At 51.3% G+C, this 27987-nt stretch overlaps 1 protein-coding gene across 1 annotated transcript; it reads right to left on the reverse strand.

The window, feature by feature from the left end:
• Positions 1-20902: 20902 nt before the first annotated feature.
• LOC141747466 (galanin receptor type 1-like) lies at positions 20903-24743 on the reverse strand. The gene is made up of 2 exons (XM_074597729.1): positions 24648-24743; positions 20903-23790 (listed from the first exon to the last, which is right to left on the reverse strand). The coding sequence occupies exon 2, from the start codon at positions 23695-23697 to the stop codon at positions 22369-22371; it is 1329 nt and encodes a 442-aa protein (XP_074453830.1). The 5' UTR covers positions 23698-23790; positions 24648-24743; the 3' UTR covers positions 20903-22368.
• Positions 24744-27987: the final 3244 nt, after the last annotated feature.

The raw sequence follows: 27987 nt of genomic DNA on the forward strand, positions 1-27987 counted from the left end.
GGGATCAAATTTATGGGAAGTTAAAGCTGGGTCGTCTTCACAAACGCAGCCACCACCTGGCGCAGAACTCGTGTGCCTGCCTGAATACCCTGCGGCACAAAAGGGGAAGAAAAACACAGGATTAGCTGCGTCAAATCTTTGACTGTCTTGACTCGTGTCAATGTGACTTCATTCCCTGCGCCTGGGAAAATGCTAGTTCTTACGCTTTGTGTTTCTTAACGCGAGCAGAACGGAAAAGAGCTGGGGCGAGGGACGGAGAGTGGTTTTCCCTTCACCCCGTGCTGGGGACGTGGAGGGGATCAGCAGATGTGCAAGGCCAGGCTGCGGAGGAGGGCGGCGCTGGGGTCTGTGCCCCGTCCCCTGCAGACCCCTGCCCTTCAGAGGCACCCGCAGGGCGGGCGGATGCCGCAGCAGCATCTCGTTTTTCTTGCTGTGCAGCACAGGCTTATCAGGAGTTTGGGCTGGAAGGCTTGGAAGGCATTTACACAGCCATCCACCCTTGTTCCCGGCTGTCCTCAGGCTGGGGGAGCAGTAAACACCACCAGCGACGGGGTTAATGAGGGGATTTTAAGGGCTCCCTTCCCGGTAGGGATATACCTCATGTTTTTCTCCAGGGAAGTTCTCTGCAAATAAAGGGCAACTTTGCAAAATGAGAAGTTTAAGAATAAAAAAAGAAGGAAGGAAGAATAAAAGATTTCTTTTAAGAAAAGAAGAATAAGGAAGAAGGAAGCAGAATTGACAGGTCACGTTTCAATGGCAGTTTAATACAAATAAATTCCTGTGTGTAAGTGTCTTGGAGCTGCCTTTGCGTTGCCTTTCCTGAGAGCCGAGAGCACCGGGAACGCGGCTGTATCCAAGGGCCGGGATATATGGCTAAGAGGTCGAGGCGAAGGGTTTTCCATTCTTAGTTCTGCAACTGGGTCACGCTCTGATCTTCAGCGAGTCACTTATCTGCTTCGTGCCTCCAGTTTTCCTGTGGTTACAACTCCTAACTTGTTTCTAAGGATTTGGAAACGCTCTCGGGCCAGGCAGATACAGAGAATTACAGAAAGCACATTTTAAGCTACTGGCTGCAACAATGAAAGGGTGTCAGTTATTTACTACCCCAGGCTGTGGTTACATGGCAAGTTAAGCAAACAATTAGGTTACTGCCGTGGCGCCTGTAGGGAGGCGCTGACCCATTAAAAATCTTATTTTGCTGGACACCTTGCACGCAGGTTTTAGTTTATGCTCGATATCCTTCATCTAACTCATGCGGTTTTGATAGTTTGGTGTGCTGCAGTTGGATCCTTTCCTGTTGTGTTTTTCGGAGATGTGTGGTACGTGCCTTGTAGCAGCTCCCGAGCGCCGTACACAAGATTTTTCTGCATGAAATAGCCTCTGGATTTTAATAACTTACTGGGCAGGTCGATGGTAACTTGACATCTGTCTAAGTCCTATTGGCACCTCCTTGGTTTTGACTTGGGAAACTGCGGTGTGAAACAGGCTTTTTTCCTGCCAAGTAATTTTTTTCCTAGGGTGTTGGTTTTTTTTCTTCTTTTTCTCTTCCTGCTTTAACTTTGTCTGCTCTGCCTGTTTTAAAGGATGAAGTAGGCTAGCCCCTGTTCTCCATCCCTGCTCCCACACCGGTGCTGTTTGAAGAGTTCCACGGCCTCAGTTTTGCAGTCCCTGCGGTTGAGCGTCAGATACCCTGGTCTCTAACACCAGTGAATACGGCTGTGTTTAGTCTGTCGGCATTCGAGATTATATTTGAGCTGTTGGAGCTGGGAGAAGGACGTTAGAGATGCTGGAGAAGAAAAGTTATTCCAAGAAACTGATATACTCTCAGCAGCCCCAGGGGCAGCGAGACAGAGAATAGAAATAGGTTATCTAAAGCCCAGGCAAATAAAATGTTCTTATTATAACTCCACGGGCATTATGCCAGCTCTCTGTAAGCAATATTTCTCTTTGCATCTTGCTTTGCCAGTTAATTGGACATCTATTATTTCATGATTTCAGCAGGAAACACAGCCTGAGTGATGACTTTGGTACCCAGCCCAGTGCTACTGTGCACTTTGTGAGCCCTGAATTGTGGAAACGCTTCCAGTCGGTGTCTGCTCCTTCTCCAAATGCGTATGCGAATTGTCAGTGCTGCCTGGTGACATTTTCTAGGGACAGCGGTTCTGTGACACGCTCCTCCGGCAGTCAGCTCCTTCCTGATGTTCAGGGCCCTGCAAGGATGGAGGGTGGAGGCAGCTCCTCCTTCCCCATCTCCTCCTCCTCTCCTCAACCCTGCCTGGGGACCAGTTTCGGGGACACTGGGGCAGCTGGAGGACAGAGACACAAATGATGTGTGGGGATGTGGCAGCCCAGAGCTGGTCTCCCAGTGCCCCGTTCTCTCTGCAGGACTGTTTCAGCCACGGTTACATCTAGAGGCGGTGGTGGAAGCAACTAATTTTAAGCTGATACAATTTCTTTAATTTTTTTTTTTTTCCCAAGATCCTGGTTTTGTAAACAAATTTATTTACCCTTCCCACCCGACTCCGGGGTTATCCGCACACTGCCAGGGAACGCAAACCAGAGTCTGAGCACAGTTACAGCCGCCTGCCCAGATGCTCCTAATGAATTGTTTGCAGACAAGCTTCAGACCTGCAATTACTCACAGAAATTATTCAGCAAATAGTTTTGAATAATGAATCCCTTTGAGAAATTGGAGGTGTTTTGCAGGCAGATTCCAGGCAGAGAACATGCTCAGAAATCGTAGCTTTTAACACATTTTTCCCCCCTGTTTGCCAAGCTGTGGAGTTGGCAGAGCATCCATCCCTTCCCAGTACCTTCACGTAGGATTAAACCGCCCCACCAGGCACGTGTGTGTGACAGGCTGAGAGCCCCCACTCCAGAGTCTCCTGCTCTAGAGACTACAGGCTCTGCGTGCCCCCGTGTCCCCCCAGATCCCCTCCTCCATGGGGGTCTCGGTTGCTGTTTTTTCCAGTCCGACTTCCCTGGAGCAAGGCAATGGGAAGGATGGGGAGGGACTCTTTATGAGGGAGTGTAATGACAGGACACAGGGTAACGGCCTCAAACTAGAGGAGGGTAGATTTAGATTGGGTATCAGGAAGAAATTCTTTGCTGTGAGGGTGGTGAGCCCCTGGCCCAGGTTGCCCAGAGAAGCTGTGGCTGCCCCATCCCTGGAGGGGTTCAAGGCCAGGTTGGACGGGGCTTGGAGCAACCTGGGCTGGTGGGAGGTGTCCCTGCCCAGGGCAGGGGGGTTGGAACTGGATGAGCTTTAAGGTCCCTTCCATCCCGAACCATTCTGTGATTCTGTCTTTGCCCGTAGATGCTACTGGCGGTGCAGAGCATCAAGGGCTGGAGAGCTGGACCCTGCCTGGTGTCACCCCTTGTGACCAATATTGCCAGTGTGATCTGCAAAATCAGTGCCTTACATTGCCGCGGGGCCTTTGGGCAAAGAGGCTGTCAAAGTCAGGAGTGAGAATTTGACATCCCGAAAGCTAAAAGAGGAGGAAAAGGCAGCTTGTGAGGTCAGGTTTCTGTGGGTTCGTTCCAGCTCCCACCTGCCAGACAGCGAAGCGCGGCGTGTGATGTTTTATAGCCGGGGGACGGAGAGCTTTTGGCAGGGAAGGCAGAAATGACTGACAACGCTTTGCAAGCTGAGGCTGCTCGGTCCCTGAGTCCCATCGAGGGGCTGATTACTGTGGGATAAGAAGATGGCACTTGCCAGCAGGGAATCGTAAAGGCAAGGAGCTGAGGACCTGGCTTTTTTGTGGGGGGAAAGTGGCTTTCAGTCACCTGCTCTGGATCCTGCAACTGGCCAAAGTGGTGGATGCTAAAGGAGGAACAGGGCAGAACCTGGTATGTGCACTGGTAAATGAAGGACAGAGGTGCTGGGGTGGAGAGGAGAGTTCTGCCTGGCGGCGCAATAACCTGGTTAAATATTGGGGCCTGGCACTCACATGGCCCTAAATCTCCTTTATCCCCTTTTACAGACCAGGGAAAGGCTCTGGCACTGAAGGGGAGAGGAGAGCTGATTCCCACTAGGAGATCTGCTCGAGCCGAGACTGGAGATGTGTTTGGGGTAAGGCTTGGGCTGTGCTTCAGGTGAACCCCTGCACGTGAGACAGGGAGCAGCGGGAACCTCCCCTTCGGGAGACAAACCCTGCTGGGTCGGGCTGCATCCGTGGGGCTGGGAACCCTTTAGGGCAAAGAAGAAAGATTTGGGAGGTTGTGATGGGTGTCTTCTCCTCCACAGGCGGTCCTGTCCCCCCAGCCGAGGCATGGGGGTCCATAAAAACGGAAATGGCGTTGTCACAACAGCAGGGTTTGTGCATCCTCGCTCAGCACCCCGCAGGACACATCTCCAGGTTATCCTCCCCTCATCCATCAGCTCCCATTGAACCGGAGCTGGTTTCCAGCTCCCCGGGAATTTGCCTTTGTGAATGCAGCAGCTGCGCCTTTTCCACCCCAAAGAGGATGTGGGAGGAGGAGAGGGGGAAAGCACAGATGGCATGAAGAGGTGTGGGGAAACCATGCTGCCAAAATGGTCCATTCTTCATCATGGAGCTGATGACGGGAGAGGCCAGCAGTGCTGCCCGTGTGAAAGGCTCGCAGACATCCATGGACCACGTGCCGCACATTCACTTGTCCCGTGCGCGTCGCAAGGAGCCGGCCTGTCTTTGTAAATAGACTCTGCTCTAATCGGGCGCCGTTGTTTGCATATTTGAAGCACTATGGCTACAATCTGTCAGCGGGAGAGCAGTAGCGAAGGAAGCAGCTTTAGACACTCGTACGCAAATACCTCAGCCTGAAGGTAGGATGGGAATATAAATTAACTCGTGTCTCTGTTGGGCTCTATGCATTTAGATTTGCAAATGCTGCGTTTTCAGCTGAGTTTGAAAAACACCCTAAAGCTCCCACAGCCCCTCCTGAAGGGGCCGAGATGGGAAATTCCCTTTTTCGGGATGTTTTGCCACCTAGTGCCCAGATGGGAAATGTCAGCCAACAGCCTGCTGCGGGCAAAACTGGACTCTTGTGGAGGCAAAAGCACCAAGGATGACGTTTTTAGGAGAGAGAGCTATTTTAGATGGACAAGGTGATGCGGGAGCCTAGATTTAGGGACTTTTGTGGGTGAGACTCATTCATAGCCAGCAGCGTTTATTGGTATCTCATTGCGGACAGTAGACCTCAAAATTTTAAATTGTTCCACCGCTGTCATTGCTGTTGCATCTCTGAAAAGGCGGTGGTGAAAAGAATGGAGAGGAGTAAAGACCACCTGACCTGGGAGATGAGTTATCACAAAGGGCTGTAGAGTTGGATGGGAAGAGAAATGGCAGAAAGGACAGGGATGACCTGGGAGAACATCAGGCAAGAAAGCAAGTTCTCACCAGTCACTGGTCTGGGTCTGTCTTGGTTCCCTTGTTCTTCAGACAGCATCTCACTCCTGCTTTCCAAGTGTTTTGTAAGTCTGGAGCTGATGGTGGGGCTGAAGCTCTGAAGAGGAAGCTTTCTGCCTTGTTTTCAACTGGCCGAGGGCACCTCTTATTGCTGTTCCCCTGCTGCTCAGGAGATGCTTGAAGAGATGCTGGTGATGGACAAGACCTGCCCGTGTCTTCTGGCTGAGTGACAGAACTCAGAGGGTTGTGATCAGCGGCATAGAGTCCAGTTGGAGGCCTGTAACGAGTGGTGTCCCTCAGGGGTCAATACTTGGACCAATTTTGTTCAATATATTCATTAATGGCCTAGATGAGGGGACAGAGTGTATCCTCAGCAAGTTTGCTGATGATACCAAGCTGGGAGGGGTGGCCGACACTCCAGAGGGCCGTGCTGCCATCCAGCGTGACCTGGACAGGCTGGAGAGCTGGGCAGAGAAGAACCTAATGAGGTTCAACAAAAGCAAGTGTAGGGTCCTGCACCTGGGAAGGAAGAATGCCAAACACCAGTATATGTTAGGGGCGGACATGCTGGGAAGCAGCTCTGAGGAGAAGGACCTGGGGGTCCTGGTAGACAGCAAATTATCCATGAGCCAGCAGTGTGCCCTTGTCACCAAGAAGGCCAATGGCATCCTGGGCTGCATAGGGAAGACTGTGGCCAGTAGGTCGAGGGAGGTCACTCTCCCCCTCTACTCTGCACTGGTGAGGCCACAACTGGAGTATTGTGTCCAGTTTTGGGCTCCCCAGTTCAAGAGGGACAGGGAACTACTGGAGCGAGTCCAGCGTAGGGCAACCAAGATGATTATGGGACTGGAGCACCTCCCTTATGAGGAAAGGCTGAAAGAGCTGTGACTCTTTAGCCTGGAGAAGAGAAGGTTGAGGGGGGACCTGATTAATGTTTACAAGTATCTAAAGGGTGGGTTTAAGGAGGATGGAGCCAGGCTCTTTTCAATGGTTCCCAGCGACAGGACGAGGGGCAATGGGCACAAGCTAGAACATAGGAAGTTCCGTTCAAATACATGGAAAAACTTCTTTACAGTGAGGGTGACAGAGCACTGGAACAGGCTGCCCAGGGAGGGTGTGGAGTCCCCTTCTCTGGAGATTTTCAAGACCCGCCTGGATGCAGCCCTGAGGGATGTGCTTTAGGCAATCCTGCTCTAGCAGGGGAGTTGGACTAGATGATCTCTAGAGGTCCCTTCCAACTCTGAAGATTCCGTGATTCCGTGATTCCGTGTCTCCTGCAGGCAGGAGGTCTGTCAGGTAGCGAGGAAGAAAAGCGACACTACTGACCCAGAGAGACCCAGTACCACAACAAACTCCCTGGCTGCCTGGAAAGCAACCAACATCAGCTGGGAAATCAGACCCGTGGTGGTGGCAAAGCGCTCGCGTTGCTGTGGCAGTTGCACGCAATGGAGAAATGCCCTGTTGGTGGAGAAGGGTGAGAAGATGGAGATGGAGCTGAAGAATCCCAGATAAGCAAAGCCTGCCAGAGCATCCTGTTTGTCCGTTAGTTGGTGCCAGCTCTCTCGCTTGCCACGTGTCCTGTAGACAGGGCACGAGAAGCACGTACAACTGTTTCTGGATTTGGCATCTCTCCCCATCACCAGGTTTCACTGGGAAAGAGGAACTTGGAGAGCCACTGCCAGGGGTGAATTCCTGCTGCTGTGAGATGCAGCCTTAAAATAGCACCTGGAAACCGCTGAGGAGCAAACATCACAGTGCCTGGGCAATCAATGGCTTGGTGCTTTTCCTAGACAGGACCCGACTTAGGAGAGAAAGTCCTGGCCTAAAGATCCCACAAGCATCCCACCTGCATCTGGAGAACAATTCTGGAGAGACAGGCACCCAGGGTGGGTGATTTGCCATCTGGGGGACCAGCTTGCCCACCTCTGGCATTAGCTAGCGTCATCACGGTACCGAACGCTGTGGCAAAGATGGGCAATTGTGTGCATGTCCTTCTGTCACTTTGTATTTGTGCTGCCAAGTAATCTGGGGCTGCCCGCGTCTGATACGATGGTACTTTGTGCTCAGAAGGATGAGATTTTCAAAGCTATGCCAATAGGTGACTAATGGCTTCTAAGTGGACTATGCTCTAACAAACCTGAGACATACAAAAGGGCTGAGAAAACACAGGAGAAGGCTCAGGGCTTTGTACTGTTTTAAAAAAAAAAGCTGCAACTCTCAAGTGTTTTGAAAGAGTATGTGTAACGTCTAATATTCATTTCTAATGAAAAGAAAAAACCTGAAAGAAGTACCTGAAATATTTCAATTACTTTATCGATTGGTATCATAAAGCATATGTTACTAACCCAGGTTGTGTTGTGGTACTGCAGCAGCTGATAAACCGCATCCTTGGCAAGTGTTTTCAGAAGCTCCTTGTTTGTATTCCTCTAGTTTGCAAAACGCAGCTCCGTGGAGTTCAGCTTACCCGTATCTATTTATCTTAAAAGCAAAATACCACAATATCTCTCTGGCAGATACACGAATCGTCTCAAGTAGTACCCATCTGATAGTTTTAAAAATGGAAATAAAAAATTGCAGAACATCATTGTCATTATCAATAGCTGGAACAAAAATAGAACCATCGCTACACGCGGGTTTTTTTAATTATTTTGCAAGTTTAAAGGCCATATAAAATCTGTTTTTTCTTTTTGCTTTATAAGCTCAGGTATCAGAGGAGTCTAGTCCAGAGCGGAGATAAGGCATTTCTCACCGTAAATGATAATGATTGCATTGTAAATGTAAGTAACAAAATCCATGTGTCTGACCTGTGAGAGACACCAAGGTGGTGCATGGGGAGGAAGCTACAGTTCAAAATTGCCATGAAGTCATCAGAAAAGCTTTTCTAAATCGCTTTTATCTCCAGCTGGGAAATGTGGTGAAATCTAGACTTGTCTCACGCCTTGCAAAATCGGTAGTAGAGTATAAGTGTATGAATAAGTTCAGTTCCACTTCTATGGAATGGAGATTCTGGTATCTCATCGAGTCATTGTAAAGACAATCAACAACTTCTATCCCATTTCATCAAAAATCCCTGTGGAAATCCCCTTTTTCTTCCTTGAGACGCAGCGCTATAATCTTGGTGCGAGCAGGCGTGGGATGCAGGGCAGGGATTCTGCTGAGGCGTCAACTGGATTTCAAAGCTGAATTCTAAAAAAAAAAAAACCCCTCTCAATTTGTCTATCTGATATATGTTATAGAAGCATGGGAATTAAATTTAATGGCCTTCCTTTGTAGAGTCCAGAGACTTTGTAATTTTAACGCTGGATTCTTTTCAAGCTGATTTTTAATTTGACATTCCTTTTGAAATTGGGGTACTTACAGAATGGCCGCGTGGTGCCGTTCAGGGATGAGCTAAGAATCCTGGGCTGTTTCTGGCAGAGCTGGAACAAGACAAAATACGATGAACATCATTTCACATCTCCCAGTATTCACTCCCAGAGCACTGGAGTGTCTCTAGGGCACAGTGACATGCCCAACCATCATGGAGACCTGGGTCATAAAAGTGCTAATAGCTTCTCAGTAGGTCTAACGAGGTAACGCGTTGCAGCAGCAGACCTAGGAAAACACGTGACTTCCTATTGATCTCATATCGTCCTAAGGATCTCTGCAACAACTACGTCATGGAGAAGGTTATTATTTCTGCAAGAGCCCCAGAATCATGCAATCGTGGAGATTAAATCCAGATATCAAATGTTCCAGGCATATGCCTGAAAGCAGTCTTGGGAAAAACTTGGATTAGCATCAAGCAATTTAACAGAGGACAATACTAGGCTGGCATCTTCTTGTTACGATTGCTTATAACTTTATCTCAGAGGGTAGCACGGCGCGTGATTCTCTAGGAGCAAGGTGCCAGTGTTTGGGAAATCTTTGTATAGTCTATAAACCTGGAAGGAAAAGATTAAGGATGTGCATTCTTTATAAGAATACTGCGGGGTCTACTCCTGTTGAAGGAAGCTGCCTTTGAAGAGAGCAGAGATGAAGTCCGTGACCTGCAGAGCCGAAGTGACTGGGAGATCAGGGCTTGTGAAGGGGACTTTTGTTGGAAATCCATGCTGACCTGGGGGATGTGGGGCAGCAAGGGCATGGGAGGCCACCTGCATGACGTGGCAGAGGGGCTGGGTGCTTTCGTGCTTGCCAAAGATGAGGCCTGGAGCCACCAACGAGCACAAGGATTAAGCAGGTTGGAAGGCAAACGCATCAACTTGAGGGCAAGTCCGGCAGGGAAGCTTTTATGAAAGTGTGTGTACCGTATGCTTTAATTTAAACCCTTCTTCTGAACTGGCTCCGTGCCCTTTCCACTGTGTGGACTGAAAGGGCGCTGGTTCAAAAGCAGTTACTAAACATTTCTGCTGGATGTTCTCTTAGGTTTATGTTTCTTGGATGTGGGAGGGGAAATGTGCACATAGCGTTTCCTAGTTAAAAGCTAGCGTGTGGTTCATGTGTTCTCACCATAAAGAAAATACATGTGTCCTACTTTGTGGTTTTCTTTGAAGACTACAGAAAAAGCGAGCCTGTGGAAGAAGGTCTCTCACCCATTTGCACGATGGTAGGGGAGACCCTCTGCGGTGGAGCCAGTAGCTCTTCTGGATTTTGCAGATGCCTTTGGGCGTCCTGCACGTTGACAGGCCCATGTTAGAGCCCGACCCCGCTCCGCATGTCCTCAGACATCATTCATTTGTGTCTGCTGGATACAACAAATGACTCTGATTTCAGTTCCTCCATTTCTCAGCTGTTTCTGGTGACACCCAGTAGATGGTGCCACCATGTAGTGCATTTATTTGAGCGATTTCTCGTCGGAGGCTTTTTATGTTTCCTTTGAGATCTGAACGTGTCTTACTATCCAGCAGAATTCCTGTCCTTTGCTCGCTTTAAAGAGTTTTTTTTCCTAGGTCTTGAATATTACCCCCCAAGGTATTTATACCCTGTTTTTCTCATGCCATCTAATTAGCATCATTTTTACAGTACAAATATTCAGAAAAAAAGCCCAAATTCTGATCATTCCTTTTTGAATTTATATAATCAACCTGGCTTTTCATGTTTTTTGAGTAAAATTCAGTGCTCAGATTTTGTATTGGGCCAGAATCTACTGTTGAAAAAACCCTACGAAGCGAGTGGTTCTGGAGAGGAAACGTTGTGAGTGCTCAGCATCCTCGGTCACGTCTTCAGGAGAGTCTCAGCTCTCCATTTTCAGACTCCTGTGCAGCATGTTTGCAAGTGCTGAGAGATCCACTGTTGGTTTTATGCCTGGCCAGCCTGGATGTTATAGTACCCAATTTCTTGTAACCAGAGCTGACAGCAAAGAAACAAATGGTGACCTCCGTTTCTGGCTTAGATATCCTCTGCTGCATCAGTCCCAAAATAAGAATACTTTCTGTGTAGCACAAATGCTTTGATAATTCAGGCTGTCAACTTGTCTGCAAAAGCCAGGGAAAAAGGATGTAAGTAAAGGCTTCCCTGTGGCCAAAATGCAATCCTTTGTTCCCCATCCTTTGTTCTCTTTTTTTGTTGGGAGTTTCACCTGTGGAGCATTTGGTTTTCTGGGTCTCAAAACATGGCTTTCCTTTAGCAGGCTGTTTAAATATTTACCTTCTCTGCCCTTCCCATCCCACCATACTTCAAACCGGTGAAGGGATCATTTATCCCCGCGCAGACTGGAAGGCGCTTTGTCTCAGCGAGTAACAAATATTTGCAGTTTAATAAAGACCGGAGCTTTCAGTCTTTGGGAACATGTATTTCAGCCCCAATTTGGAATAGGTGATGAGGTGATTACTGAACCCTGGTTGCCATGGGGAAGGGAGGAGGGTGATTGCTTTTTGATTGAAGAAACCGAGAGGTACCTACAGTAACTTATTGCTAATACCCACTCAAGGTGCACTTGGCATCAATGCATCTTACGGGGAGCAGCAGTCAGTCTCCCTAACGTCTGAGGAGTCCGCTTTAGCAACGTTAGTTATTGATGCTGAAGGTCAGCTTTTCATCACTGGCCATTCCTTGTAACGTCCCTCGAATTTTGTGCGACCATGGGAGTGATTCCCGCGAGGGCGGTGGATTGAATTTGTGAGCGGTGCGGGGGTACTCACAAATCAAGCAGGCAGCCGGCCACCTACAAACAGGCGCTTCGACGGCGCAAAGCATCGGCACGAGATGGAAACTGGAGCCTGAGGGCTTCTTAATAAGCCAGATTATCAAGCCGATGTGCTGGAGAACAACTCCTGCCTTAGAACTGAAAGATCTTCGAAGGAAAGCTGTACAGCTCTGGGACTGTTTGTGGGGTTGTAAAGACGCCCCAGCTGAGCGGTGTGCGTTGGAGGGTTTGAGTCTGTGTTTGGTGCTTGGAGCACAAGGAAGAGGCTGGATCCTCGATCAGATACACCAGGAATGACTCTTCCCACCCTGGGATGGAGCTGCAGCAATGCTTCCCCAGGAAAAGTGGAAAGGCAAGGGGAATATGAGAAGGGAGTAAGACGCGCGTAGCAGAGAGAATTTTCCATCACTTTGGCGATACTTTAGAGACCCCATGGGCTCCACAGCTGCTGGGGGTTGTGACAGTCTGCCACCAACTCACGGCTCTCAGGGAGGTGTCCCGACACCGGTGCCATGCCAAGGCACAGCTTGGTCTGTGAAAGCAACACCAAACTGGGACCAAGCACATCTTCAGGAGCCCGAGAGTGTCGGAGAGGCTGGAGCAGGTACCGGCTGCTCTGTCTGCTGGTGCTGAGAAGCGCTGAGCGCCTTCATCCTTTCCCTGTCCTCCAGAGCGTGGCTGGGGGCTGCTCGTGGTGTCTTGTTTTTCTCCAAAAAATGGGAAGTGTTTTGGTTGCAGCCATTGGAAATACAGGGTAACTCCTGCCTTCTTTACCGGTTGTCCTCCCGGTATTTCTGGGGGGCTGCCGTGCTACATGCAGGTGACAAGCCAGGCTGTTTGCCCTGGGGCACTGTGTGTTTTCCATCTTGCTCTTTTTCTCTGCTTCGTGCCTCCCATGTTGGAAACAGCCCCCAAGTAGCCAGAGTCTTTGGAATAACATTTAATTCCCTTATCGTCATCCTTAATGATCAGACAGTGGTGGAGACACATCACTGTAATTGTGTTTGTCTCCTTCACTGGCTTTTCCTTGTAAATTTGTTCCTTGCATTTGTTTCTGGATGGCAGATGTGTTAATGGATGGGTAGTTTCAATGTGTTTATCTTTCGTATGCTGTATATTTTGGACATAGAAGCAGTGAGAGGAGATAAGCGCATAGAAACCACTTTTGCATTAATGCCAGTAATTCAGAGATTATAAATGTATATGAAAGAGTTGCCGTGATTATGAGTATATTTTAATGTTTTGTTTAATGCATTGACTCTCGGGGGATGAGACAAGAGAAAACCTCATTTGTATAATTTAAACGGTTAGCAATAAAAATAGGAGCAAAGAAAGGACAAATTAAATAACCATGCTTTCAAATGTATGCAGATAGCATTTCCTTTGAGGACCCAGTCCTTGCAACGGAGTCTGTACGGCTCCAGCCCGTCCTTTCCCAGACCGAAGCCTTGGGCTGCAGAGCCTGCAGGACCAGGTCCCGGGCATCTCCTCGGGATGGCAGGACCGAGGGAAGTCGAGTCCCATCTCATGCGGTGGTACAAGGCAATGACGGGGAGAGTCGTGTGGCACTTTCCATTTGAAAAGGCTGTGGAAAGGACATCAAGGACTGCCAAAGCCAGTTGTCCTCCCCTTCCCCGGGGTGGACGGCAGACCATCACGTACTAAGGGCAGAGGCGAGGGTGAGACAAATTCATGTAGTCCGTGTGTTGGCTATCTGGTTCCTGAAGTATCTCCTCCTAGCAGAGGAGGCACAGGTGTGTGCTCACCTAAGGGTACTTTATTTATGCTCTTTCTCACTGCTTCCCAATCTAAGCTGTTTTCAGCCCTGTATACGTCCAGCTCTTTGTTCAGGGTCACACTGTCATCTCACCACTTTATTTTCAGATTTCTCTTATTCCAGCACAGGATGCCAAGGAATAAAAACCATAATGCTTAACTTTTCTCACAGTTGAGAAAAGACTTGAGGAAAAAAACCCCACCAAACCCAACAATAATCTATCAAAACATTTCCCACGGGCAAAGGCTGCTTGACCAAACATGCTCAGGCTTATCAGCAAAAATGAAACACTGCTTTTCTCTTTCTCACTCCTTTTGAGTCCTTCTCAGGGAGCACATCTCTGCTCCCACAGGGCAGGATACGGGCCTTCATCAGAAAGTGCCGTGCCCTGACGATTTCCTCCAGTCACTTCCCAAGTGCCAACGTGAGAAGAGTCTATGGGTTACTGGCCGTACTCCCGTGCAGGAGCAGGCAGCAAAGAATGCCTCTGGTGGCCTGTCTGGTTTAGTGCTTCGTTTAACAGCTTCGAGTGTGCAGATAAGAAATGCAAGGTCTCGCTGTCCGATTGCGTTGTACCCTTGCAGCCAACCAGACCTGGAGCGAGGAGCCTTTCCCCTGTGTCTCTCTTGGCTTCCCTTGGCAGTGGGCATGGAAGAGGGCGAGCTGCCCCCTTACCACCGCCCAGACCCCTGCACCCATCGCTGCCCCCCATTTTCCCAGCTTTCATTTATTGCTTAATGGAGCGAAAGACTGGGGAAAGAGTTGTTAGCCGTTGCTAGGAGTTCTGGCTTCCAGTTCTGGCACCGTGCCTCGCGGGAAAGCTTTGCTGTTTCCATGACAATTTTGGCAGTTTTCTGGCTTCTGGGCTGTCCTGCCTGGACTTCAGGAAGGGAATTAGGGAGATGAGATCGGGAAGAGTATTTTGTTATTTTGCCTGAGAGCGAAGACTTTCCCACCCTACGCAGTCTTCCCGCGCTGTGCTTGCAGATGCGGATGTGTGGCTGCTGTGGATGTGTTTTTCTTTCGGGCCGTGTGTCTGCGTAGATCCACTTCATTCTCCCGCAGTTGGTCCCCTGTGATGTGATATCGATTAAGCCATGAATTCCCATTCGCAGCCTGCGGTCACACAGCTATTCACTGATTTTTGGAGGGACCAGGCTGGTTTGAAGTTGGTATGCCTACACCATTATTGGCTGGGAATTATGTGTAAATATTCCTTATTTCTGAAGTATACAAGAAAAGTCCGTATAGATGGAAACCTATTTATTCTTCATTATCTTAATTTTCACTGCAAGAGGCTGCACATCATCAGGCTGCTGTGTTGGCCCTGGCAAACGGCAGCCCCAGGAAGGGGCTCAGTGCTCCTCGCAGCAAGTTGCTGGAGGATTCCCTGGAGGATACAGTTGCCTATTTTGGACCCTCAGGGTCCGTGTGGAACAAGCAGAGAGCTGAAAAATATCCAACCTTGAGACTTGAAGGTAACCTGAAAACATTAGCGAGAATTTCACGTTCCTGCAGGGAGGAAAATGAATACATTGCAGCTCAGACCTCTTGGAAGGATCTAATGTGGTATTTATTTCAGATATAAATTTGACTATATAAAAATGACACCTTTGTACTCAGCCTCTGGTGCCGAATCCAGCTCTGACTTGTAAATTAGGAGTAGATCCATTAAGTCGATGGAATTACAGTAGCTGATGTGACAGCAGCCTCACCTTGACAGTATTTCATTCACTGTGGGCTTCACTCTAATCTCCTGCTGGTATAAATCAGGAGAAACTCTGCCGAAGTCAACACTGGTGGAGAGGGAATGGAAGAGAAGCAGGATCTGCGTGGTTTTGGGCAGCAGATCACCTGTGCACCCTCTCCTGCCGTGGAGGAGGCAGCATCCCCACAGCCTCACCGGGCGCTCGGGATCTGCGCTGGAGCGATGGCATCAAAAATGGGTTTTTGCACAAACTCTTGATCATCCTTTCATGCTGCTGCGTGGGTGCCCCTCCACGCCCCCTCCCCGACGTGCCAGGGCCACCACGTGGACCTTGTGGGGCTGCTCGTCCCACCCCAGCCCGTTTCTCCTCCCGCTCGAGGAGGAGCGGGCTGCAGCTTTGCCCCCGCCGCGAGGATTTAGGGGGAGGATTTTTGATACTTTTGCCATCGCATATCCTTTTCTTGATGCTTTTCTGCCAGAGGCTGTGCTATGTCGTTAGCTTTTGAAGGAGAACATCCCAGCCTTTGCGAAGACTTTATGAGTCAGCCCACTCCAACGACGGATCCGTACTGCCAGGCTGTGCAGGAACGTCTTGTTTTCTCCGGTGCTGCCCAGAAGAACAGTCTGAAAAAGCAGAAGTGTTGGAGGGAGTTTTAGGAAATCCGGATTCCATTCTCGGCTGAGGGAGGCAATTAGGGCGGTTACTGAGTCACAGCCGCTCCACGATTACGCTGACATCTCAGGTGCAGGTACCACGTCCCTGCTGCTGCTTGTGCACATTCGTGCTGGAAATGCTCTTCTTCCAGGCACGCGGCTTTGTGAGATCCTTGGGATGCCTCTGGTGATGATGACTGCAGATTTAATAGCATTATTAGTTTAGCCAGTCAGACCTTTATCAGAAGAGATTAGCAGGTGCGTGAGAGCTTTAATATCCTTGGCAGCTCTACTTCTCCCACAGTAATTGCCTTACGATGGTTTTATTTCACTGTCTGGATTTTCTTTCATTCCCCTTCTTATTTTTTAGCTCATTTCCTGAATGTTTAGCCACATTTTCCTTCCTCACAACAAAGAAATAGCAGCTCACGACTTGTGAGCACCAGGTAATGGGATACATCTGCCTAAAGACTCATTCATACAGCTCTCTAATTCAGCAGCTCCGTTCTCGCGGTGAATGGCTGAGGAAAGCGAGGGTTGACTGAAAACACCTCAAGTGGAAAATGAAGAAAGGCAAAGACTATGCGGCACCTGGGGAAGCCGCATACCTCTGCAGCCGCCCAGAGATGCTGGAGCATCGCCGGCTCGTGGTCGGCCGGCCCTCGCAGCCCCCCTCCCCAGGCTCAGCCTCTGCTGTGATTAGCGACGAGCATCATTCGACCTCCCCATCCTGCGCTGGCCAAGTGCAACAGATCCCCGAGCTGCGGCCAAGCCTGTTTCACGGAGCATGGGAGCCATGCTGGGAATCCTTCCCGGCGGCTGTGCTTGAGGACGCGGTCCTCGGCGTTGGGAGGTGCGGAGCGGAGGGACTCGGCTTGGCCAGACACCAACCATCCACCTCCTGCGGGGACAGGAGACGGCCACGCTGCCAGGCAGGCGGGACAGCCAGAGCTGGCCATCAGCGGTGCCGACTGCTGGCTTCTCTGCAAGTTGGACCCAGAGAGCCTGGCGCAGTGCTGCGGCTGGGAAACGCACGCCTGATTAAGGAATGATTAAAGTTTGGTGGTTTTATCCTGCAGTGCACGCAGCGTTCTGTGCTCCGCAGTATCTGCCTGTTGCCATAAAAACTCAGGGAGACAGGAGTAAAGCATACAGGGACACGCTGTTAATTCCCGCGTCTTTCAGGGGCAGAAATATTTCATATGTATTTTTAAAAATAAAGTCTCCTCGGATAATTTCCCGCCCCCCCCCAGGTTTGCAACACAAACCAGCTGTCTTGGGGTGCAATGAGGTAAGAGGGCAAAGGCTGGGCATAGAAAACATTTTAAGTAAAAGGTCACATTACAGCTCCATGAGACTTCCCCTTCCCCATGCCGTGAGGATAATCACAGGGTAGTCAGTGTCCCCTGCTCTGGCGGTCCCAAGCCAGCTCTTTACCCGTGTGCTCCGGGCACTGATTTCTTCAGGGGGTTTCTCGCAATCAGGAAGAGACGCCACACGGGAAGGCTCTGGTGTAGATTCCTCACTCACAAAAATGTTCTCTGCAAGCACTGCATCCATCTTTATTGCTGAAATATTTTAAAATTATTAATTGAATAAAATATTAATGAAATAATTAAATTATATGACTGCCTCCCAACCTCTAGTGAGCGGGTGCCCTTGGAAGGTGGAAAGCAGCATCCTTCCCTCTCCGAATCGGGTACTTGTCCTAATGTGGCTCCTCCTCTGCCCCAGCCCAGGTTTTCTTGGTTGATTCATGCTAAGAATGGAAAAAATCCCTAAATCAGGGCAGCCAGGAGCCCGCATCACGGCTGGCGGGGAAGCTTTGGGGTGGGAAGGTGCATGAGACTGTGTTGACTTTACAGCTGCGTTGTGTCAGCTCTGAGTCCTGGGACTCTGGCTAAAGATGTTTAGCAGGCAGAGGAAGCAACTACTGCTATTCCTGTGCCCCCGGGGCTGACCTGACCAGCAGTCATTCATTCCCAGAAAGTCTGGGAAAGTCTTATATGATCCCCATATGTGCCAGGCAAGCGGTATTTTCCTGGAGGCTGACTTTCCCAGAGGGTTCCAGCGATCTCTTTGGTTGTACCTGCTCATAGCTGCTCTTTTATTTGTTCTTCTAGCAGCCTGCGGTGATTTATTTTCATGCTGAATATAATCGCAAAGGTAAACTGAGCTGCGCTGATTTTTCCTAGAAAATTCACACTGATGGTTCTCTGGTTCTTTATAACAAGGACATCACAAGGCAACTCCTGCGCTCTCCCTGTTCGTTTAGGTATCGCAGGTCAGGAGAGCTCGGGTGTTTGCGTATGGGATGTGCTGTGGTGGGGGGAGTGTGGGAGGAGACAGGGGAACCGCACCGGGGGCTGCTGCTGTGGCAGGTGACTCACCAGCCGTCTTCCACCCTAATTTGAATGCCAGCATCAATAAGGCTAATATGTAAAATACCGACAGGCGGGAGTTTCCCTTTGGAGGACGCTCTTCTTTCTGGGATGCTCAGGGTTGTTGCAGTGAAGGTGCTGCCCCACCGAGAGGGCTGATGGATGTTGGAAGAGGGCTGATGGATACTGGAAGAGGGCTGGGTCTGCTGTTCCTGTTGTGTTGCACTGCAGTGGGCACTGCGCACCATCCGCTGGGACTCCTCAGCGCTCGCTCTGCAAGTGACTGAGCGAGCACTTCCCCGCCTGCGCTGCGTCAGCGTTAACGTGTCCTACCTCCAGATGACTCTGTCCTGTAAAGTCTTACTGTTGATTAAATTATGCCAGGTCTGAAATCATCCCCTGCTCTCCCCCGCACTGGAGGATTTTTTGCATTAAGGGCATAAGAACAAAGGTACCGCATAGACCAAACGATGCTCAGCCCAGCGTCCTGCTCCCAAAGGTGGCCAGTAGCACGTGTCCTGGCAAGGAGCAAAAGCGGAAATTATAGGTTATATACCCAATGCTCTCTAAGACAAAGTTGCATCTTTTTTTTTTTTTTCAACAGCCCTTGATGGCTCTTGCTTCTGTGAACAGTCCAGTCTCCTCTTGAACCCTATTTATTGCTTTCAGCCCTCACCACCTCCTCTGCCCGTGAGCTCAGCGGCTGCCGCGGTGTGAGAAAGGTGCTGCCTTGCCCTTACACATGCTTCTAATCGTTTCACTGCCTTCCCCTGAGTATTTCATTATAAGAAACAGTGATTCATCATCCTCCATATGAGGGCTATGTACCAATCGTGATTGTACGTACCTCTATGATACCTCGTACGAAAGTTTATCTTTTTTTTGCCTCTCCAGTGGTTCGCAGGCAGAAAATAAACCTGTAGCATCTTTGAAACAATACTGGCAGTACAGGAACAGATCGTGGGATAATCCCAGAGAGAGTTATTGAACAGCAACTCACTGTATGTCCTTACCGCAGCAAAGGGATTCAAGTAAAGCTGTTTTAAACATCCTATTTTGGTAACGTGGTAAAATGCCCGCATTGATTCAAATGGCAAAGCAGAGAAGAAAGACCCGTGGGGGGAAGAGTGGGACTGAGATGCATTAGCGGCATTGCTGCGGGAAAACATTGGCCTCGAGACATCTAAAATTCACATTTCCAGTCTGCCTGGGCGCATTTAGAGAGAAACACATTTCCTCAACCACACACCAAGTGCGAGACGTTTGGCTTGAGCTCCTTTGAGGAAATCGTCTGTGATCACCAGCCAGAGCCGTGTCCACTCCCGATTCCTCAATGGGCCAGGAGTCCCTTGAACGCCTGTCAAAGAGCCTGCCACCTGAAACAAGGAGCTTCTGTGTCCTGGAAGACCCTCTGATGTCTTCTCGGCCCTAAATACAGAGAGGTGTTTTATCAGATAGGAGGGGAAAAAAGCCGCTTTCCCAAATGCTGAGGTTTCCCCTCACTCGGAGCCAGCGTGAGCCACCCAGGCACTGCTGCGTCCCACAGACCTGCTCAGGTTAATAACATCACTGCCAGCGCCCGGGCGGCTCACGGGGTGCTGTGTGGCTTTCACATTGACGTCACCGCTTCTCATTTACCCTTGGGTGATAGTGACTGAAATTCATTACTACCTGGCAGCCGTCGGGTAAGCCGTGCAAAATAAATCAGCGTTCTCCGTAGCAAACAGGCGTCTGCAGCACAAAAGGAGCCATTCAAACCAGCAGGGCAGGAAGGGAGTGAGGGAAGACGTGAATGAGTCGTTAGAGTGAGGGGAATTCGCAGGGGAAGAGCGATAACGGCGAGAGGCAGGGGGAGATTTCGCTATAGAAACAGTGGAGCAGCGGTGGGAACGTGGGGAGTAGGGAGAGAGCGATCGAGCGAGGCAAAGAGGAGTTAAAGGGAGCAATTCGACTTTATTATAGGAAAACAGGAACACTGAAAGAATCTGGAAAATACATTTAAAAGTGTGAGGAGGAGATGACCTTGCCGCAGTGTATCTTGGTGGTCAGGAGCTCAGTGGGGCTGGAGAAAGGCATGGGCACCTGCATCAGGAGGGGAAGGCACAGGCACGTGGAGGAGAACATGCAATCCCCGGTACTTCTGCCTCCGTGGAGGGTACAGAGACGTTCAGGGCAGGACTCAGGCTCCTGAGCTGAGAAAAAAAAATAATTCTCCTCTCGGATGCTTTAAAATGTGGATTTCTTGCATCTTTGATTGCCTTATTTGATCCCGGCCATTTTCCGAGCCCAGCCACCACGTGGGACAGAGCTGGTCTGGCATCTCCATGGTCCTTTCACTGCGGTTTATACAGGACAGGATTAAATACATTGGTCAGGGCAATGTAGGGAAGTTTCAGTATTGTGTCGCATCTGGTCTGGGGGCGGAGGACATCTGTTTCCAGGACCTGGAATCAGTGGGCATTCGGAGCAAGCTTTTAATGCTCCTCAGCCTGGTACATTTTGCCAGCCCTAAAAATATGCCTTGAAAGAGGAAATAAAATCTTCACAGGCTTTTCTCCACAGGTACTAAAAGATCAAGCAGTACACTCCTATATCACCTGCAAAAATGCAGATGTTCTCATCTCCCAGCACACATAAAAGCCATTTCTCACCCAAAGTAAATCTGGGTAGTTGTAATTTCTCTCTCGTTCACACAAAAAGAGAATACAAATTGTGGATGGCACTGCCTGTTAAGGAGGAATCTTTTGTTTTCCTGGCAGATCATTAGTAACACAGGATGTTATTGTGCGATCGTTACAAAAGGTGGGGATCCCGTTGGGTTGAATGGCTATTTCTTGTCTCTCTCTCTTTTTTTTTTTTTTTTTTTTTTTTGTGAGCAAAAAGGCTCCCTAGAAGGCAGGAGGATATTATTTGAAACTTCGATTTCCCCAGAACATCATTCCCTTGCTCAGTAATAAAAAAAAAATAATCCCCCCCCCTCTCCTCCCCAGTCATCAAAAGCCTGAGTGCCATCAAAGGCAAGATCCTCTCCCAGGGAGGCTGCTGCCTTGGGTGCGGGGCTTGCGAAGGGCAGAGCCCTGCTGTGGTGGGCACAGGCTCTCCTGGCGTCAGGAGACGGTGTGCCTCCCGCCCTTCCCGCTTGGCACGGGGAAGGGGCTCAGCTCCGCTTCCATTCCAGCCTTCGGGGTCTTTGTCGTATTTTTCTTTCTCCCACCTGTTGCCCGGTCTGATGGCTTTTCACTTAGCTCTTTGGGAGAAAGGTTTCCTTTCTTTATGGATGCAGATCCAGTGCTCAGCGCAACTGAATTCTTAAGCTTTAGTGAGGCCCTTCAATGCTAACATAATAAAAATATACAATTTATTTATCAAAGCCTCCTTTAAAGGAGATGACGGAAGAAATAGGTTTTAACCCACTTCTGATCCTCAGGAAAAGCGAGCACTTTGATTCTCTCCTTCCCAGACAAATAGCATTGCATTGGTTGATTCTGATTTTATTAGCTATAAACCATTTGCTATTTTTATTTTCACATGCCATTGACTTTGTTTGGTACAGACACAGCTGAACAAGGGCTGGTGTTTCAAGTGCAAATCATGTTAATAGAAGCCCGATTCTTTCCACTCCACCCGCAGGAACATAGCTGTTAGAAAGAGAGCTGATGCCCAAGGAATATTTTCCAATACGCATTTCCTAAATCACCTCTGAGACCACATTATCCCTTCTGGATTCCCAAATGTGGAGTGATGACGGTTGCTTTAGTACTTCTGGCACTGTCTCTTCACATCAGGAGAATTTATTTGCATGGAGGAGTGAAACAATACGATCAGACAATGAAATCTCAAGTGGTAAAGTGTGTGAAATTCTGTGCTACTATTACTTTTTATGATAGTGTTTCGAACGTTTCTTCACTGCTTGCAACTACGACTGACGGATTTGGAGCAGAGAGTGCTGCTTCTCGCTGCTCTTCATCAGCACAGGGTGGGCAGCAGCAAGCCGTCAAATCGTTGCTGTATCCAAACAGCATCTCTGCATCCAGAGGTGGAGCTGCGGGGAGAGCTCACTCGTTGGGAAGCCGATCTATCTAATTATGTGCCTGTTGACTGGGCAACAGGTTACACATCTGCTTGTAAAAATCGTTCGTCTTAAAACTTGATCTGAGTTAAAATGCATCATCTTTTTCTCTCTTTACATGCTTCTTTCCCTGTCCCTGTATTTTTGAACTGGTGCTGGGAGTGATTAGAAGAACGTTTTTTTCCAGCATTAAAATATCTGGTTCAGAAAGACCTCTAAAGAGTCATTAAATGCAGATGAGGGTACGAGGTGCACTTCCTGAGCAGAATTACAAGGAAGTGTTCTCGCTGGAAACAGTATTCAGAGGTGGATGCTGGCAGGAGTTCAAGCGCCCACACTTGTTCTTATGGCCGTGACTTCCCTGATATCTCCTGCCCACAGCGGGGGTGGCGGAGGGTCCTTTCCTTGAAGGCTCTGTTGAACTCCGGTAAGAGAGCAGCTCTGGGACTGAGGAACGGGTTGTCCCTTCAGACAGAGAGAAGTTAAAGAGAGAAACCATTCTTTGGTGGTATTTGCTCTTCATTTCCTTGGCTGACCTGTAGAGGTTTCCAACAAAGCAATAGCATATAGGGTTGAGGCTGGAATTGGTGAGGCCAAGCCACTGGGCAAAAGGTCTGAGCTGCAGGATCCAAGGAGAAGGAGTCACATCCTGCAAAGACTTGGGGATGTTGAAATCGATCCAGATGTCCATCAGGTAGACGGGCAGCCAGGAGATTGCGAACAGCAGGACCAGGGCCACCACCATCTGTGCTACTTTCTTCCGTATCTTCAGCCTGGAGGCCGGCAGAGATCGGTTCAAGGCAGTGCTCTCCTTCAGCTGGCTGCTGCGGCTCCACAGGCGGCGCACTGTGAGGAAGCAGATGACCATGTTGAACAGGACTGGCAGGCAGTAGAGGGCACAGAAGAGCAGGAAGTTGTAGGCTTGCTTGAGTCTCTCCTGAGGCCAAATCTCCCTGCAGATGGAAAACACCAGAGGCAAGCCCTCCACCACCCCAATCTCGTCCCGTTTGTTCATGAAGATGAGGGGCATGCATATCCCTGAGGACAACAACCACACCACCAGGATGGTGCTGAGGATCCTTTTCTGGGTGAAGAAAGACCGGGCGTTGAGTGGGTTGTGCACGCTGTAGTACCGGTTCACGCTGATGACGGTCAGGCTGAGGACGCTGGCAGAGACAGAAACAGCCTGGATAAAGGGCACTGCCCGGCAGAGGAAGTCCCCGTACACCCAGGCTTTGTAGATGAGGTTGCCCACGGTGATGGGCATGCAGATGCACACCACCATGAGATCACACACCGCCAGGTTGATGAGGAGGCTGCGGGTGGCACTCAGGCTGGAGACCCGACTCCGGCGCTTCCGAGTGAGTACCCTGATGGACATGATGTTGCCCACGAAGCCCACCACAAAGGACACCAGGTACATCGCCGTGAGGCTGATGGTGACGGGCTCCTTCGCAAAGAGGAAGAGCATCTTCTCCAGCTCTTCCCAGCCCAGCTCCTGGCTCCCGTTCCAGAGCCCGCCTTGGGTCTGGTTCTCCTCCTGCCAAAGCTGCAGCGGGCCGGGGGGGGCCTCGGGGGCGAGGGGGGAGGAATTCATGGCTGAGCCCCCCCAGGCACCCCGGGCTAACGGGGCAGAGCCTGCCGCGCTGCCCTGAGCGCTCCTGGCATGTTTAGCTGGGACCGGCCACGCCTGCAAAAGAGGATGCAGAGAGAAGGGATGAGCGAGGGCTCCTGGCGATGTTCTCCCTTTTCGGGCATGGTGCCGGGTCAGAAATGGCTTCTCGGCAACTTAGTTGAGAGGCGGCCGTGAGCGCTGGGCAGCGCGGCGCGGCTCCGCGGGCACCGGGGGGCACCGCGGGCACCGGGGGGCTCCGTCCCTGGCCGCGGGGACACGGCGCCTCCGGGCGGGGAAGGGGGAAAGGGGCCGCCGTCCCCCCCGCACCCCGGGAGAGCAGCCCCGGCCGCGGCCCGCCGCGACTCCCCTCCCTCCCGGGAAAGTTGCCTGCCCGGCGGCCGCGCTGCCGGACCCCGGTCCCGGGCTGCCGCAAGACCCCCGCTCCCCCCCTCCCCTCCCAACCTCGGTTCCCCGGTTCCTCGGTTCTCGCCCGGTCCCGCGGCGCGGTGCGGCGGCACTCACCGGGCGGAGGGCGGGCAGCGCGGGGCCGGGCTCCTCCCGCCGGCGGCTCCGCCGTGTGCCGGCAGCGCAGGACCCGCTGGCACTCGCACCCACCCGCACCCACCCGCACCCACCCGCACCCGCGGCACCGCCAGCCCCGGCGCCCAGCCTGCGGGCGCGGCTGAGCCCCGCACGGCGGCTGAGCCCCGCACGGCCCCTGCACACAACCGCGGCGCCGCACACCCGCACACGGCCACGGCGCCGCACACGCACACGGTCCCGCACAGCCCTCGTTACAGACCTGTCCTACGTCCCCCCCGAACACACGCAGCCCCCCTCCCCACGTAGCTGCCCGCAGCCCTGCATGCGGACCCCCGACAGATGCTGCACCCCCCACCCCCCACGCACGCTTATAGACCCCCTCCACGCACCCACGCTCGGTGCTGACTCCCCTCGCAAACACTTGGCTGCACGCACCTTTCTACAGGTGCCCCGCACACCCCTCCCTCCCTCTGCACACACACGGGCACCCTGCGCACGCACGCACCACCCTCCCTCCCCGCACCCCCCCGCACCCCCCGGCCCCTCCCGCCCGCCCCCCCCCCCCAACCCTTGCACACGCGGGTGCGGCTCAGCCCCTGCCCCCCTGCGCACACGCGCTCCCTGTGCGCTCACACGCGCGTTGCACACCCGTGCGGCCGCTCTTGCCCCGACCCGCGGAGGAGACAACCCCCTCCGCACACACACCTCCTCCGGGAGTGCTGGCTGGGGCCGGTCCCGGGCCGGGCCAGGCCGAGCCGAGCCGAGCCGAGCCGAGCCGAGCCGAGCCGAGCTGTGCCAGGCTGAGCCGAGCAGAGTCCGACCGTGCGAGGCTGAGCCGAACGGTGCCGGTCCGTGCCTGGCTGAGCCGTGCCATGCCGAGCCGAGCTGAGACTTTGCGAGACGTGCTAGGCTGAGCCGAGCCGCGCAAGGCTGAGTCGAACCGTGCCAGGCTGAGCCGAGTCGTGCCGGTCCATGCCAGGCTGAGCCGAACGGTGCCAGTCCACGCCAGGCTGAGCCTCGCCGAGCCGAAACAAGCTGAGCCTTGCCGGGCCGTGCCAGGCTGAGCCGAACGGTGCCTGTCCATGCCAGGCTGAGCAGATCGGTGCCGGTCTGTGCCAGGCTGAGCCTCTCCGAGCCGAGCCGGTCGGTGCCAGCTCCCTGCCGCCGCGCTGCAGGCGCCCGGCCGGCCCGGCTGTGGTGCTGAAGGGACAGCTCCGCGTGCGGCGGGCAGGGAACGGGCAGGAGCGGGCAAGGATGGGCAGGAGCTGGCAGGGAGCGGGCAGGGTCTGGGCAGGGTCTGGGCAGGGAACGGGCAGGGAACGGGCAGGAAACGGGCAGGGAACGAACAGGGGACGGGCAGGAGCGGGCAGGGTCTGGGCAGGGAACGGGCAGGGCAGGAGCGGGCAGGGAACGAACAGGGGACGGGCATGAGTGGGCAGGGAACGGGCAGGGAACGGGCAGGGCAGGAGCGGGCAGGGAACGAACAGGAGACGGTCAGGAGCGGGCAGGGAACGGGCAGGGTCTGGGCAGGCAACGGGCAGGGCAGGAGCAGGCAGGGAACGAACAGGGGACGGGCAGGAGCGGGCAGGGAACGGGCAGGGTCTGGGCAGGGAATGGGCAGGGCAGGAGTGGGCAGGGAATGGGCAGGGAACAGGCAGGGCAGGAGCGGGCAGGGAATGGGCAGGGACCAGACAGGCAGGGCCATGCATACCGGGCTCTTTCTGAAGTTCGCCTCTCCTTCTGCTCTCCTGGGGGTTCCATGGGCTCTGCTGCAGCAAGGCAGGGAGGTACCCAGGCGCTTCAGTGCTTGCTTCTACTCTAACATCAAATCCCCCCTCCTTTTGTGCTGTCCGGCAGAGGCCGGTACATCAGTGGTTAACACCACAGCAGGTATTGGTGGGAACCCACTCGAGCAAGGAGCACTCCAGAAGGAAACATGGCTTTTTTCTTTTCTTAAACTAAAGGAATGAGAAGAATGGGTCATGGAAAAAAATCACTTGAAAAAGTTGAAGGGCTTGGTTGGGGAGCAAGGTTGGTTTGTAAAATGAAGCTTTTGACCGGAAGTACTCAGATGATGCCAGTGAATCACAGGGGAAAACGTTTGACAAGAGGAATGGATACCTCTGCCTGAGGTGTTTAGTGTTTATTTTCTTTCTTTGACTTCTCTGAGAGACAGCAAGGTAACAAATATAGCCCAGGTGAAGGCTGTTCGTCACTGAATGGTGAATGTCCTTGTTTTCAGTGGGAAATTCTCCATCCATTTTAGTCTATTCATGTGAAAGAAGAAAGTAAATATTTTTGGTCAGCCTTACGTGAAACGAAAGAAAGATCAGCAGTGGAAACGCATTTGGGGGGGGAAATGTGACCGGCACATAAAGCTCTTCTGCATTAGAATGCATTTGCTTTAAGCATGTGACTGCTTATTCCCTTATAGTTTTATGTATGTGTATTTATAGATCTTCAGAGACAAACAACTTCTACAAACTAATTATAGTGTGTTGCCCAGAGCACAAGGTACACATTTTCTATGCAGTGCAATGCACGGATACTCTCATGGATGCCTAAAAACTGCTGCAATTTCACAGCTGCTCCGCAAGCAAATAGATCTGTTGCAAACAGACAACTACAGAGGCCAGGGTCAAAGCTAGCAATTGGAAATCTCCACGCACCCAAGCCCTTGCCAGCCACTGCCCACCCTCCCTAAAGCAGACCTGTCATTACACACTGAAAACAACAGAATGGAGGTGTTTAAGTCAACAGTTTTAGTAGGGTATTAACAGAATACAAGAGAAGAGAGTGAAGAAATGTGCCAGCACACTTTGAATGTATTTTGTCCAGGTAGTTACCTTCCAAATGTTCCAGCTAACAAATACAGTTAACTTCTTTTTTTTTTTTTCCTCCCCCATGCATTTTATTTGTAAGCTGCATGATTTACTGCCAAGGAACCTTTAGGGCTTAAAATACTAGACTAGACTACTAAGTTGATCAGTGGTTCAATATAATTAGGATGAATCTGCTTTTGTGTCCATCGATACAACTCACAAATGCCAAGTCATCTCTAACTACAAATGACAAATCTATATGCTGTGTATACAGCCGATAGAGAGGACAAGAGCATTGATTATAATGAGTTCATTGCTTCTAACAAGTTCAAAGTCACCAAATAACTCACGATGGGGAATCTCCAACAAAAATAAATGCTGTACCCTTTTCACATTGGTTCCCCTCTTACGGAAGAGCTTTGGAGTGGAAGCTAAATAAAGCCCACTGGAGACAGGAGCCATCGTTCACCAGCAAGGGTAATGGACTGGACTGTGATCGTACAGCAGTGTACATCAGAAATAACCCACCGGTCTCACCGGAGTTACAGCTGTGAAGAACTGACCTGAGAGGAGGAGTGAGTCAGCCACTTTGGGCCTTTGCCAGAATCTCAGAAAAACTCCCACCAGCTCCCAAGCCTGTATGGCCGCCCAAACCTGCTTCCGCCCACTGCACATCAGGGTCCCAGGGCAGGGTAAATTTAGCATAGCCGTCTCAGCACAACCTCCCTGCTCCCGCTGCGGCGTACACTGGGTGTCACACAGCCGCAGTGATGCTCTGACTGCCCCAGGCCCAAGAACTGGTGGAAGTTCAAGAAACCCCAAGGCTTTTCCAGCTTCTGCTGGCGACCAGGTGGACCTTGAGAGTGCGAAGGTGGAACAGTTCCTCTGGTTGTGCATCTACTTACAG

The sequence above is a fragment of the Larus michahellis genome, chromosome 8 (assembly GCF_964199755.1).
Source record: "Larus michahellis chromosome 8, bLarMic1.1, whole genome shotgun sequence".
NCBI lineage: Eukaryota > Metazoa > Chordata > Aves > Charadriiformes > Laridae > Larus > Larus michahellis.